Source organism: Lampetra fluviatilis, chromosome 39 (assembly GCF_964198595.1).
Source record: "Lampetra fluviatilis chromosome 39, kcLamFluv1.1, whole genome shotgun sequence".
Lineage (NCBI taxonomy): Eukaryota > Metazoa > Chordata > Hyperoartia > Petromyzontiformes > Petromyzontidae > Lampetra > Lampetra fluviatilis.
Genome location: NC_136313.1, coordinates 4,224,307 through 4,239,289, shown reverse-complemented (window position 1 = coordinate 4,239,289; position 14,983 = coordinate 4,224,307). Strand labels below are relative to the sequence as shown.

The window sequence follows — 14,983 nt, the reverse complement described above, 5'->3', positions numbered from 1 at the left end:
ATATTAATAATAAAAAATGTGATCCAACAGAATCCTGCTCGTTAACAAATGTGATTTATTGGGTAACAAAGTCTGCATTCAGGTCAGGGCTATGGTGTCTGCCTCAATTAAATAATCTTTGCCAGGACTCCCCCCACAGTAAAATATCTGCACCTCAGTGGGCTCCCGCCTGGCATTAAGTAACAAATGTCCAAGTCCAACATCGACCTACGTACAAGTACATTCTGCTGCAAACGCAACAGCCTGCAGCCAATCCCTTACCAGGCCTTTAGTCTCACATGGACCACTTCGTTTTCCACCAATCAGGACACGGTGTTTAGGCGGCCGTCACGTGCTCACCAGATATTGCACGCTGATTTAGGGTTACCACCTTTGAGGTATACAAAACAAATTGAGATGTGCCATTGGAACAATATATCTTACAATACTCAGAGGAAAGAACGACATGTATTGCTTTGAGTATTATTAGCCAACTGACAAAAGACAAGACTTTTATTAACCCAGAAAGACGTAGATATTCCCAGGATATCTATCTAAAAAAATGTAATCCTGGGTACACCGGGCCAGGTGGGAACCCTAATCAAACATGACGAAATGTGTTGTCAAGAACCACACCACTAACACGCCGACCCCACCATCCAACTTGTGAAAACATAAACAAGGCGACCGCAAACTTTACAAAACACTTTTATCTACAACAGCGGTAAGAGGGGTATGCATGCCAAACAAAATGCTCCAACTTCTCAAGAATCCTGACATGAGCCACCCATATACATTTTGGTAATTCCAACACGGCGTTTGATGCAATGCCACCACTCTACTCACAGTTTACAAGTCAATGGTCATTATAAATTACTGCCGTACTTTGCTAAATGTTTTGTTACATATGTGGACACCGACATGTTATACATTTCATACCATAGGTGTATCGCCATGAGTTCCCGCACAATTATGCGATCATATGCGTGGAAAACGAATTAAAGCAATTGTGTGGCTTGGACACAAATCACCTCAATACCGCTGAAAATCATTAAAATAATTATATTTGCCACCTTTACTTTGACGTGCCAAATTATTAATGCAACCAGGGTAGAAGCATTGTTAGAGACACTGGAGTTTAAAGATATGTTGAATCTTCAGTAATTTGCAACGCATGGTCATACCCCGTCTCTCAGAAGTTGGCAAGTACTCAGTGTCTCCCAGCATGTGAGCCTTTTCTCTGTATCAATATTGACACCAAGGCGTACCCACGACTCAGCTTTCCACATCTACCAATCAAGACATCCAGCCAGCTCATCGCAGCATCTCACACCATCAGCAACTCCACAAGCACGCATCAATTTGTCCCAGAGTCAATTGGTGGATGCGAAAGACAAAACCGTGGGCAAGGAGAGTAACAAGGGCCCCCCCAATAGTGGCACCTGTTCTCTTTTGATGTCTTTCCAAGTTCATGCGTCAGGCACGGGACATGAAAACAAGGCATTGCGACGAGGCTGGGCGAGGAAAGCGATGCAACTTGTCGCTCCAAGCAGGGGCCATTAATCTCAGGACCAACTTGCAGGGGAAATAGGTCCAGTGGACATATGGGCAAGCGGGTGGGCAGGCAGTCATGCCAACTTGCTGGCGATAGCCTGGTGCAGCGAGCTGAGCTGGTTGGTCCACTTGTCCAGCGCAGCGTAGCGAGCGCCGCCGCGCTTCTGGTGGTCAAGCTCCAGCAGCTGGTTCACCTGATCAATCCGGCCATTGATGGTGCTGAGGGTGGAAGAGGCGCAACGCAGTCGTGCACATATGGGTGTAGATACGCTAACACACATAAACCATCAACATCGCGCGCACATTCGTACACGCGCGCTCGGCGCGTAGAATTAGAATTAAGCGTCTTAATGTGGCCACGTGTCAAGATGCTGTACAAGTGCTTGCCTCCAATTCACGAGGTCCTGATGGCTCGCAGCAGCAGGAGGTTTTGACTAGCTCTAGGAGCTAGCCTTAGAGGAGAAATTTGGACGGCGGCGGTCAGGGATAGAACTACGTGGGTGAGAGAGCAACACTCACTTGTCAAGGATGCACTGCACCAGGAGGCTCTCCACGTCACTCACGTCAATATTCAGTTCCTGCAAATCCAAGCGGAGAGACAACATCGTTCAGAATCTATCACTCGTGATGTATTTGTTCTTAACCAAGCCATCAGATTTAATGGGTTCCGTTGTTGGATTAGATTCTCCCACTTTTAATGCTACAGAAGATGTGATTTTTTTAAGTACAGTAAATAATAATAATAATGTATCATTTACAGCCCTTTATAAAACCACTGGTCAATGAAGGCCTTCCACACCGTGTTGGTTATTGGGGTTTGTTTGAGCATGTCACTACTCTGATCAGAGCAGGTTGGTGAAGGGGGTGGCCCAGAACTGGTTCAGATATTACTTGATATGTCATGTCTGGAGGTGATCTTTATTTAACCAATAACCCACCTAAAGTAAGCATTTAGACGAGGCTTTAAGACAAGAGTGGGAAATCATTTCCTTACTGAATTACTGAGGACCAAATAAGATTTTCAAATTCATTTGACTGGCAACACAATCACGCACACTTCAACATTATCCACGAGTAGTATGAATCCAATCAGTGCTCAAGTGTTTCTAAATGTAAACAGTGTTGCTAGCTTGGTTTTTCAAATATCGTTTGCGTGCGAGCCACATGAAATAAAGTCACGAACCATAGGTTCCCTACCCCTGCTTTATGATCAGTCGCTTGCTTACCTTGGATATGAAGGGAATATGGATGCGCGTGTACGGCATGATGAGCTTAATGAGCACCTGCGTGCGGATGTTCCTCAGCAGCTCTGTGTGACGAAAACGAAAGCACATCCACACGTGAGCCCCACTGAGAAAGTACAGGGAGGGTTCGCTCAGCAGATGTCCACTAGGGCTGCCACCAACTCCTGGTTTTTGTCATATGCGTAATAATGCACCGCTCAATTACAATGGATTTACGTGTAGTTCTTCCCTCGTCTGGCACCGAGATATTATTCTTGCCATAGACACGTCCCAGTTCTGTGCACTTCAGCGGTAGCAACTGTAGCATCCGCTTAGGCTGGCACGGCACAAGGGAGAGTGGTGGTGAGACCAGCACCGCACATGCTTGCGCAACATTTTGCAGGCCACTGAACCGATGCCCTGTCATGTTCGTGATTTCCCCCCCCCCCCTAAAATAGTGCCGCTTTAAATTACAAACTATGGGAAAGTTCCAATTGAGGTGGGTTTTTGTTTATTTTCTAAACTGATAGAAGCTAGGAAAGGGCCAGCGAGGTTCAGTTAACAATGGCCAAAGATGTTGAACATTGTGAGAGTCCAACCTAATGAATTGCTTTGGTCCTAACTCAGTGCTTTATAGTAGCCTCATCCAGTGTATGTACAGTCTCATCCAGTCCAGAGCATTGTTAATCTAGTCTTGTAACATTTTCTTGGTTCTTTCGGTAAAGTCACGTAGAATGGAAATAATAAAACAATAAAAATAAAACATAATATAAAAATAAAACATGAGTTATTTTATGTTTAATTTTTTATTATTTTATTATTTCCATTCTATGTGACTTTACCGAAAGAACCAAGAAGATGAATCCCAGCAGTCACGAAAGCTTTAAATCGAAATCTTGTAACATTGTTGTAGTCAACTGACGTACGTGAATCAAGTCTATTGCATGGGTGTCATCAATCCAGTGACTTGTTATAGCCCAATCAAGTGCACTGGTTGAAATCTATTGAATAGAATACAAAAGGTTTAATCTGGTCAAGTACAATGTTTACAGCACAATGTTTACAGCATGCATGCCTGGCACTTCCAAGTCCAGCACTTTACACCCCCAGGGTAGTCCCGTACCCTCAATGTGCTCGCGTATGAAAGGGTCGTCCATGATGTTGCTACGGTTCGTTTTGAGGATCTTCTCAAACTCGTTGATGTCGTTGTTTTGGTACGCACTGAGGAAGAGATGGCGCAGCCCACACAACATCGCGCTCAGTGTTGAGCCACCCACCGCCACACCTCCGCAGGGATAATGTGTCCCGCCTGCTTCACTCTCGGCGTTTTATCACGTCGCTTCAGGGTTACAACTAACAATAACTAAGCAGCAGAATGGGCCAAGAGTTAACTTAACCACCATAACGTTCCGTACGGGATGAGAAATGTGCTTGCAATCAGATGAGGTGAGGGTTTTGTAATGAGACAAAGGTTCTCTATCGTATGAAGGTCCTGTAGGGTGAAACAACGGTTCTGTATTAGATGGGATAAGGGCTCTATAATTGTTTCTTTTAAAGATGAGATGAGGCTTCATTATCAGGTGATGGTTCTAAATATAATTAAATTAGCATTCTGTCCATTAAGAAATGAGGGTAATTTATCATCATTGCTTAACTTAATCGATTTTTAGTTTTACCCAACTGGCATCGATACGTAAAATGCACTTGAGTTTGTGAATGAAATGGACAATTTGGCAAGGCCATAGGACCGGTCCCCACCTCTTTCCACTCACCTCACAAGGTTGGTCATGGCCAGAATCTCGGGGTCATTCTTGTACGGCTTTGCCTGCGAGACAAGAGTAACACGTGTGAACACTCATGGCCCGTGGTCTTCGTAGTTGACATGTAAACGCGGAGGTGCACGTGCAACTGCCGCAGGCACGAGAGGGCTTACCTCTTGCGAGTCGAAGGGGTTTATGCCTGACTTCATGAGCATGTTGGCGAGCACCAGGTACTTCAGGCAGGTGGTTCGACGTGGGCTGCCAGACTCGTCGTAGTTCTAGGGGGGTGTAAAAAAGGAACAAGTGTTGCAGGTCGAGGAACTGAAAGCACTCGTTGAAAAATAAACATTGGCGATTCCATGGCGAGAGCAATGTAGGCACATTTCATTGTATTTGACAGTGCAAAAGTCCTAATGATGCTTGTTCTTCTTTTCATGAACAGATTCTGTACCCCACACTGAAATGCCATGACTGTGGAATTTGCAAACATGAATGCCAAGTTACTTTTGAAGAATTTAACCTTCAATTATATTTTGCGTCAATTATAATTAAGAGTGTAGTGCCATGTAATGTAAAAAAAAAATACACTGAAACATGGTCAGTTAGGCAACTGTTGACTTTGATAAACTACTCCAATAACTAAAAAGCAAAAAAAAAACATCCTTGATGCCATTAAGTCAGTACCAGGTTTTTTATTTTTTCTAGTGAAACACCACACACTCTCAAGGACCTGCCATCAAATCTATCGCCTCTCTATAAAAAAAATCAACCGAAGTGCAGCGCATTTTCCTATGGATGAATTTTTCATGACAGGTGGCCAAGTGGCATGGGGGGGGGGGATAAAGTGGCACCTTGAAGGCTTCAAAGAAGTCCGTATGCGCTTTCTCAAACTCGCCCTCACGTAGGTGCATCTTCCCTCCACACTCTGCACTCCACACAACATTGGGCACAGCACAACCACCACCACCACCACAAGCGACATCATTAACATCATCTTCATTATAATACCATAAGTGACTGTTTCACCCCGATGGTAGTTCAGAGTAAATGTAACCATTCTTCGATTAAAATAAATTATTACGCTCGTGACGTATACATTGCGTCGTGCGTGTGAGAATCGATTATTTACGACTTGTGCAAATTATATGAAAATGTTACATTTAGGTTAATGGTTAAATTAATTGAGACAGACAATACATACAAGACAACAAATCAGACAAGAAAGCATTGACTCCTTGAATTAACTTGTAGGGAGGAGAGAATCATTCTATGCCTGAGTGGCAGCATGGATTTATAAATGCACTACCAGTCAGACCAATAACACCTAGAGCAGCACATAACGATTGCCGCGCAAAACCACGACAACAATATAACTAAAGAGCTTACCTGAGATGTATTATTTTTTAACAGATAGGCTACTCCAGATATGTCTTAATGTGACACATCAATCCTACTTACGAACTATGTTAATGTAGCTTTTAATGATATTCTGAATTGTGCTGTGGTCCACAGAACAAACCGCTAAACTCCGTTATTGCGACAGGGCACCTCGGCAACATGTCTCTTAACGTGAGAAATACAGCCCAAATTTCGATTTAAAGCTTTTGTGACTGCAGGGATTCATCTTCTTGGTTCTTTCGGTAAAGTCACGTAGAAGGGAAATAATAAAATAATAAAAATAAAACAATAAAATAATTCTCACGACGTTTCGGCCACAACGCAAGCAGCCGTCCTCAAGTCTTTCCGACAAACCTGTTCTTCACCTGAAGACGGCTGCTTGCGTTGTGGCCGAAACGTCGTGAGAATTATTTTATTATGTGTTATTTGTATTATTTTATTATTTCCCTTCTACGTGACTTTACCGAAAGAACCAAGAAGATAAATACAGCCCACTTCGGAACCGTGCGTTAATGTGGCCTGCAGAGACCACCTCTGAACTGTGCCACCATGGCCGCGAGTGGCCCAGGGGAGGGGGCGGTCGCTCACCGCGAATGACACCCATGATGAGCGGGTGTGGGATGGCTGACTTGATGTGCAGCGACTGCTCGTACAACGCCTTCAGCTTCTTGTTGTTCTTCTGCGCCGTGTACATCTGGATCTCTAGCGCGTAGATCTCCAGCAACTGCGTACCCTTCTTGAGGTCATCCTCACCCTCGTCAGTCTGAACACAGGCACACAACATCGACCGCCGATCACCATCAGCTCAGCTGAGTCTCAAGACTTTCCTGCACAACCGTGTTCAGCTAATTCCTTTTTTCTCACTTTTCAACTCAGGTTGACAGCATTAATGCGTCAGTTCTGCCCATCTGTATCTAGTGGAAGGTCACAATAGTTCTCGTAAAAAATATCCAATATGAAATATTTTATGGTAACAAGTTGTGTTGCTATTAGGGATTTACCCCGATTAAAAAAAATGGTCAAATTAATCGAAGCATTGCACAAAAGCTGTGATAAAAATATACAGCGTTAAATAGAAAAGCATGTTCGGCCAATGCAATGAAGTGACATGCCATGCGTACACACCTCCTGTGATCTCCTACTGGCCAACGCAGAGCTCTGCATGTGGGTGTTTGGCACACAGGGCAATCCAACCTACATCATAGTGTTCTTTACTGGTCCTTGCATTGATGCTGTATTGACATTTTGAGCGATGTTGACCCAACAATTCTTAAGACTCTCGAATGATGCACCAGACCGAAACTTTAAATTTTTTTTTTTATCCTAAATGAGAGCCAGACACATCCTTGGTACTAAGAAAGTCTCAAATTATCTCCCCGGTAAATTGTCAGGCTACCGAGTCATTATTCAATTTCAGAATCAATTGTTGCTCTCCAGCTCATACTGCCTAGTTGACACTCTGTATAGAGTCCATCTTCTTTGTTGTCCGTCTTAATTGTGCGCTATTGTGTTCCGTCTACACTGTCCAGTTTATAACGTCTCATCTGTACTACCTGCTATGTTATGTCCACCCTATATGTCTCATCTGTGTTGTCTCATTTATAAAATCTGTGTTTGTCTCATCGGTTCTGACCATTAGCATAAAGAATACATTTGCACGATTTGAAAATAACCGATTCTTGCATGTACGATTCAATGCGTGTATCACGGACTTAAAATACACTGATGAATCATTACATTCTGTATAGGTTAATATCAATAAGATAACATCTATTTGTGTTTTGGGTTGTAAATATTAATGCAGGGGCAAAAGCGCGCCTTGCTGTGCTGTGTTGGTGTACCTGGCAGGACTGGTGCAGCTGCCGCAGGATCTTCTGCAGCTTTCCGTACTCCTCTCGGTCAAAGTACAGCTTTCCCAGCTGCGAGAGACAAGAGGGGAGACAGCCGTGGCTTTAATTTCACTGATAAATGACGACACAGCTGAACAATCAGCCACGTACCAGGGCTGTAGCGAGCTGTACACTATTTAATAGCGCATCATAATTGCTGTACATGTACAGCCATTTTCCAATCCATTGCTGGATGATGACCTCCTTTATACCATGCGGTTCATTTTAACAAACTTCAAGCTGGTCAGTGGGGGTTGCTGAAGGTTGGGAGCACAGGCGTGGAAGCATAGAAGTAAAGTACAGCAACGGATTTTTCTGCACTGCAGCCCTGTGACAGCCTGTTTGTCCATGGCAGTCACCAATCAAAGTTGTATCCAAGCTCACATCTGCTTAGCCTCATAGATATGCCAAGATTGGGCACATTGTTGGTGATTTTGCTACAGGATTAATCCATTACGTGGACGTAACAGGAGTGACAGCTTGCTGGTTCCATTCATGAGAGGAACCTCGTGACTGCAGTCACCTTTGTATTGGTCTTGAACCAGAGGCGGTCATTCTTGGCATCCTTTAGTGCCTCCAGTGTCGTCTCATAAAAATCCTGGAGCAGCTCCATCTGCAGAGGCGATGAGTTTCTCTTCATCAAGCAAATCAAATCATTAGTACAATTGGATTTCAGACCATTCTTATATCACAAGGTTATCACGAAAGTGATGTGTTTCAAAGACAAGTATCATCAGCAATAGTGTCACAATACGGGGTTGAGGTTGCTACGTGGTTTTTCAATTTGGTCATTTGAATAATTTTAAATCTGATACATTTTGACCATGAACAAAAAAAAATGATTCCTTCCTATTCGTAAAATGTCACGAGATTTTCAACAACCACTTTCAAGCAGACTGTGTGGTGCATCTTAAGGTAAATAACAAAATACACCCGCAGTATTACCCATGGCAGCCGCTGTGCTCTAACCGAGAGCCTATGCACGCGAATGCTTCGCCAAATCACGAGAAGTTGATCAACCAACCACTCAAGCTCATTAACAGTCAGGGTTGTATGTGGAAAAAAAATTGCAATAGTGATGCACTACAACCTGGAATCTCTCACCTGCTTGGAAGTTGAGATGTAGTCCAGGATGGAGTTAATAGACTTCTCTGAGTAGTTGCGCGTTACGGCGCTCTTGATGTAGGTCAGCAGCTGCTTGTATCTGTTCATCATCTCAGCGTAGTTTCCCTGATGGTGGGGGGTAGCCGTGCCGAAGAGAACGCGTTGATTTTTAAAATGAAACGTACTTTAAAAAAAAAAAGGGCTTAATCTTTCAACCAAATGTTATTCCTTATGGTGATATCAGCATCATGTCACGAGACAAAATAACCATTCCAATCTATCACGGAGCAGTGCAACCCTTCGTGTTGAGAGTAGCCCACAGAAGCAAATATCAGAGAGCTACCTCTGAGATGCCTTCAAGTGACCTCTGATCCACACAGTAGGGGGCAGCACCTTCCCACCGGCCCTGCCACCAACAGCAATGTCCGTCGCGTGACGACCAAATTAAGTGCAAAACCTCCTTTAGTGTGGCGTTTTTTGTGTAGTCATTGGTGACTGGGCTGAGCCCAGGTCAGCATGCTAGGGCTTGAGTACAGAAAATGCTCCTAAGATAAGTCATTTGTCCAGCAGGCTACAAATGTAGTATATCCTACATAGCAGGAGGAAAAACGGATCATAAGTTGTTATCTCACACAACGTAAGAGCGGTTGCGACAGATTATATCATAATTCCAACTTCGCCAATGAATCAACCGTCAGGAAGACAACACCCCATGCAAAATGGTCACCATAAAATCCACCTATGCAACATGTCCAGCATGACATCATAACTCTGTGATGATCAATGATTCCATCTGTGCACCTCAGCCAGTCTGTGGCTGAGGCAAATATGTTTATGTTCATATTAATTATTGGTATTAGCATAATTACGTAATTATGTTATGAAGGTAATTCTGTACTCTAGCCCCTAATCTCCAAGCCACCCAGCCACCTGAAAAGTGTATGTTTTAAATATTGTCAAGACTCACCAGCTTGAAATTTATCTTGATCATTTGTTTGAGAGCCTTGAATCCCCACTCTCCCTTCTCTCCCTCCAGGTCCAACACCTAAGCAAGCACAACGACACATATAATAAAAGTTACTTGTTTCCCATGAAAGACGTGTTTACACTGCTAGACCACGTGCTGTTAGCGGACACTTAAGGCTAACATTAAGAAGTGATGTTGAGGAGAACATACCACATGCCCTACTACATCATGACTGGCACACCACGAGGGGATCTAATTTTTTTCTGAAATGCAGAAAAGATCCAGGGTGAATATTCTACAAATGGAACCTGGCTTAGCCAAGACTCTACACATGGTACCGCATGCACCAGCTGCCCAAGTCTCTTTTTTTGCCTTTTTTCAAATATATTCCAATTGTGGTATCGACAGCACGTTGTTATGAGACGAAGACATGTGAGAATCAGAATCGTTATTTAGACTGGAGGAATCCAGTCTATCATGGAACTTTCGTACTATAATTGAGATCCCTTAAAATGCCATCTTATCACATGCACTGCTATAGCGGTGTTCACTGTATGGCAAACTGAACATTTTTAATTGCTCATAGTTGAAAATACACGAAATTAAGTTAAAACCAAATGCAAAGTTACTTCATTCTTGCATGTGATTGTGTTGATGCTATCAATGTACAACACTTGAGAAACCGGTTTAAATCACAGGCGGGAAAAACCCTGAATTCAACCGGAATATCATTGGTGCCAAATCACTGCTCCCCAAAGCCACCTCAATAAACTGAAGTCTGGATTGGAGCAAGGCTGGAACCAAAAAGTACATTCAGACTGAAATGACAGACAGCCAGGAACCAGATATTTTCCTGTGACTGCAGAATGATCATTATCTGTGGTCACACTTTAGACGTATAAATAAAATTGTCGTACCTTCTGGAAGCTGGCGAGTGCCGCATGGGGATCATCCTCCTTGAGAGCCTTGGAGTTGTAGTACTGGTTCTCTAGGTCAACGTTTGGTTCCGAGTTGCTGTCCTCCGAATACTCCTAGTGGGATACACATCATAACAGTGTGGCCAACTTAGCGATTTTGTCACCAAAGCCAGCAACCTTTTGGGCATTACTAGTGAAATCATTTTGTTTTAGCGACAAATTTAGAGACTTTCTGGGATGATGACGTTATGCAAATGTACGATAAATTCCAGATATGGTTCTAGATTTTAAGTCACACACTTAAGCAGTGTGCTTTCGCTAAGTTGTCCCCACCTGAAGAAGGATGCTTGTGTTGCACCCGAAACGTCGTGATTAAATTTATTTTAAAAAAATTACCAACGTGACTTTACCGAAAAAAACAAAGAGTATGAATACAGATATGGTTTATTCATAATCAACGATTTTTGGGTTTAGATCGCGTTATTTATAAATGTGTCGTAACCCTCCACCACCCGACACGGCCAATCAGTAAAAAAAAGTGTCACGTTGACAAAAGACAAATAGTTCACTGCTTTAGCCCACCGGTGTGTTGAAGCGTGAAACCACAACATTTACAATTTGAGTACGACGTTTCGCTGGTAATTGCATCCAGCATCATCGGGCAATTCGCCAGAATGGTGAGGCTCTGCTGTGTCTCCCGTTCTTATATAGAGCAGCAGCAGGGTGACGTCATCATTAACTCATTAACTCATCAGGTGCAAAGATTTGAGGGGGGGGGTTATTGTAATTATATACTTGATTAGTTTATTTTTAACTGCGTTTGGTATTACCTTCGAATCTCTGCACCTTTTGAGGAACGCCAATGAAGATATCAATTTCATCCGCTTAATGCGGAGCTTCTCCAATTTTCTGGTTTTAAGAAAAGTATCCTCCCCATAGAGTCAAACTGACTAACCTCTATGGGGAGGATACTTTTCTTAAAACCAGAAAATTGGAGAAGCTCCGCATTAAGCGGATGAAATTGATATCTTCATTGGCGTTCCTCAAAAGGTGCAGAGATTCGAAGGTAATACCAAACGCAGTTAAAATAAACTAATCAAGTATATAATTACAATAACCCCCCCCCTCAAATCTTTGCACCTGATGAGTTAATGAGTTAATGATGACGTCACCCTGCTGCTGCTCTATATAAGAACGGGAGACACAGCAGAGCCTCACCATTCTGGCGAATTGCCCGATGATGCTGGATGCAATTACCAGCGAAACGTCGTACTCAAATTGTAAATGTTGTGGTTTCACGCTTCAACACACCGGTGGGCTAAAGCAGTGAACTATTTGTCTTTTGTCAACGTGACACTTTTTTTTTTACTGATTGGCCGTGTCGGGTGGTGGAGGGTTACGACACATTTATAAATAACGCGATCTAAACCCAAAAATCGTTGATTATGAACAATATTGGTCGCGAAAGCCTACGTGTTAAACAGATATGGTTTAAGTATCATATATAAGTTTACTCTGTCTAATACTTGGTAAATTGTGCACTGACATTATTCCAGATATGGATTAGGAATTCTGTATCAGCTTGTTATGTTTAACACATGTTAAATTGTGGATTGCCAAAAAAAATTAAACTTTAAGTCTATATAGTGGCATAGCATTTAGTGATCTTTTGAGGTTAGTTTTGGCAACTTTCAACTTCAAGGAATTTGCAACACCGCATCAGTCTCGAGTGTGGTGCTTCCATGTGCTCTGACCAAGCATGCCGTGAAATTAGCCAAACATGCCATTGCAAGTCCTGACACTCAATTTAGCTTTACCTGTTAAATTGCACATAAATTGTATTGCCATGACTTGCATCTGCAAATACAATTATGATCCTTGGGGATGTGGAGAGCTGTGACACTTGGTGCAATACAGCATTACGAAAGTGTCCCCATGCTTACGATTACTGGAATGTCATATTCATCAAGAAAAGCCTCACAAAGTATCGAGACTTTTCATTAGAGTTCAGCGTTTGGATGTATTTTCAGTTGTAATGTGTGTTTCGGAAGGAACTTTCGATTTCCTCTCAGTCTCTCACATACATTAGGAAGCCACTGGAGCGATCCACTTTCAAATCTAGATTGAAAACTCAAGTCTTTATAACTGCTTTTTGTGTTTAGTTCGTTGTCCTTCCACCGCACCTCCGATTAGCGCGGATGACTACGTACGGTGCGAAATAAAAAGTTCAACATACATACACACAAAATACGTATTTAATAATGCAACAGTGAGGTTTTGAGATCGTCATTGTCATTATCATCCACAGGTTCAGAGCCTTTTGTCAATCCACTGCTGGATGAGGGCCTCCTCTGCACACCGTGTCTTGCCGTGGGAGTTATCTGACCATACTTGGCCATGCTCTTCAAGTGCGGCTAAGGGGCCGTCCATAAATGACGTCACGCGATTTCGGACGATTTTTGACCCCCCCCCTCGTCACACAGCGTCACAAAAAGTCAGACCCCCCTCAAATATGACGTCACAAAAATCTGCCCCCCCCCCCAAACCATATTTCCATTTTGAAAATAAAACATGCTTCAAATCGATTTAAACTATTGTCATTGCAGTGCGTATTTAATGTGGTGCTGCACTCTGATGTTGTACGAGTGTTGTTATAGCATTTCTATATTTATTTAAAGTTGTGCATTTTGATGTGACGTCACATTCCCCCCCCCCTCGTCACACATCGTCACAAATGTCTGACCCCCCCAGGTACGTGACGTCATTTATGGACGGCCCCCCAAGCACTATCCAGGCTCAATATCTGCTTAGCTTTCGAGATACTAACAGCACTGCGAGTCAAGCTCTCTCTCCGTCACCCAATTAGATGACGGTATTACACTATTATTATTTATAAAAGCATTGAAAAGTAATCGATTATCGATTACGAATCGGGACAAACGGCGCAACCCGCATTGCCACCGCCAAAAAAAACTCAACCACTAAACGTCTAAACCTAACTAAACAATTCCACAAACGCGACTTTAATTGATCTCAAACAACTGCCCGAATCGTGTCATTAATGATATTTAATTGGGCCAACTAAGCGCACATTCGAAACGCTCCCCCACCTCCCATCATACCAAGTGACAACCTCCATCCACGAGTTTTTTTGCGTCAATATATAAATGTGTCGTTAAACCCACCACCACCACCCGACACAGCCAATTAGTGAGAGGGTTGTCACGTAAACAGAACGTGGCCAATTCGTTACCAATACAGCAACGACACCGCCTGTGTGTTAGAGAGCAAATCCACAAACATGTTACAATCTTGAGTACGAACATTTGCCAGTAATAACATCGTGACAAAACAACTCTATGAAGGATATTAGTCGCGAAAATCTCCAACTACTTACTACTACTGCTGCTGCTGCTAACGCGTTAAACTAAGAACATTCATTAATAATAATAAAAATTATAGCAATAATAATAGAAATAAAATAAGAAATCACCGATTTATTATTTTATTTCTATTATTATTCCTATTCTTTTGATTATTATTTATTTTTAGTATTTATTTTTTACCTACGTAACTTTACCGAAAAAAAACTAAGAGTATGAATCATTGCAGTCACGAAAGCTTCAGAAATAAGAACATTCATGCCTATGGCCTAGGCCGCACTAGGCCAGGCCCCTGTCGCCCTCCACGCGATGAGATTAAATCGTTACAATTCGCTCGCTTTGAAGAACACAGACCCTCGAGATCGTTAGTCGCTTCGGCTAACTAGTTAGTCGCATGCGTCTTAGCCGTGTTCGCCCCCAGCTCGCGTGCCACGACTCACCAAGTCGTAATCTTCCTCGTCGTCACACATGAAGTCGTCCTCTACGTCCGACATGACGGCGGTCGGGTGACGTTACATTTCCCAGCGCGCTTAGGGCATTGTCTAGTTATATTTCATAGCGCGGATTGGTACGCGAGATTGTATTTGCTGTTTCGGAAAAGGAAGAAGTTTTCCCCCCCAATTAAAAAAAAAGAGAGATGATATCGTCATTCTCTCAGCCGATTAAGGGCAATGACACAGTCATCGTGGACAAAAGCACATGCAGTAACAAAATTCAGGACCTACTTAATGATGGTAGTTATACAAAACTAAAAGAGATCCCACCAACAGCCTCGTTACGAAAACCAACAATATCATCACCGATTCGAC

The 14,983-nt window shown here is 42.9% G+C and overlaps 1 protein-coding gene across 3 annotated transcripts; it reads right to left on the bottom strand.

Moving 5' to 3' along the window:
- Window positions 1-37: 37 nt before the first annotated feature.
- On the bottom strand, window positions 38-14,697 carry COPS2 (COP9 signalosome subunit 2). Of its 3 annotated transcripts, none has more exons than XM_078874520.1 (14): window positions 14,615-14,697; window positions 10,792-10,905; window positions 9,875-9,952; window positions 8,908-9,033; window positions 8,327-8,437; window positions 7,756-7,833; window positions 6,503-6,677; window positions 5,368-5,441; window positions 4,690-4,794; window positions 4,529-4,581; window positions 3,880-3,977; window positions 2,760-2,842; window positions 2,053-2,111; window positions 38-1,752 (listed from the first exon to the last, which is right to left on the bottom strand). In XM_078874520.1, the coding sequence occupies exons 1-14, from the start codon at window positions 14,666-14,668 to the stop codon at window positions 1,608-1,610; spliced, it is 1,353 nt and encodes a 450-aa protein (XP_078730646.1). In that variant the 5' UTR covers window positions 14,669-14,697; the 3' UTR covers window positions 38-1,607. The 3 variants fall into 3 exon arrangements, with proteins under 3 accessions (XP_078730646.1, XP_078730648.1, XP_078730647.1); XM_078874522.1 differs by having other exon boundaries at window positions 8,327-8,416; XM_078874521.1 differs by having other exon boundaries at window positions 10,792-10,902; window positions 14,615-14,684.
- Between the last annotated feature and the right edge of the window lie 286 nt (window positions 14,698-14,983).

Bases quoted from the DNA above. Each gene is read 5' to 3' on its own strand.
- COPS2 (XM_078874520.1), bottom strand. From the start codon at position 14,668: ATGTCGGACGTAGAGGACGACTTCATGTGTGACGACGAGGAAGATTAC. The intron at 7,834-8,326 runs GTGACTGCAGTC...TGTCTCTCGCAG, and splicing joins GGTTCAAGACCAATACAAAG to CTGGGAAAGCTGTACTTTGA. The intron at 1,753-2,052 runs GTGAGTGTTGCT...TTCCACCCTCAG, and splicing joins GTGCAGTGCATCCTTGACAA to CACCATCAATGGCCGGATTG.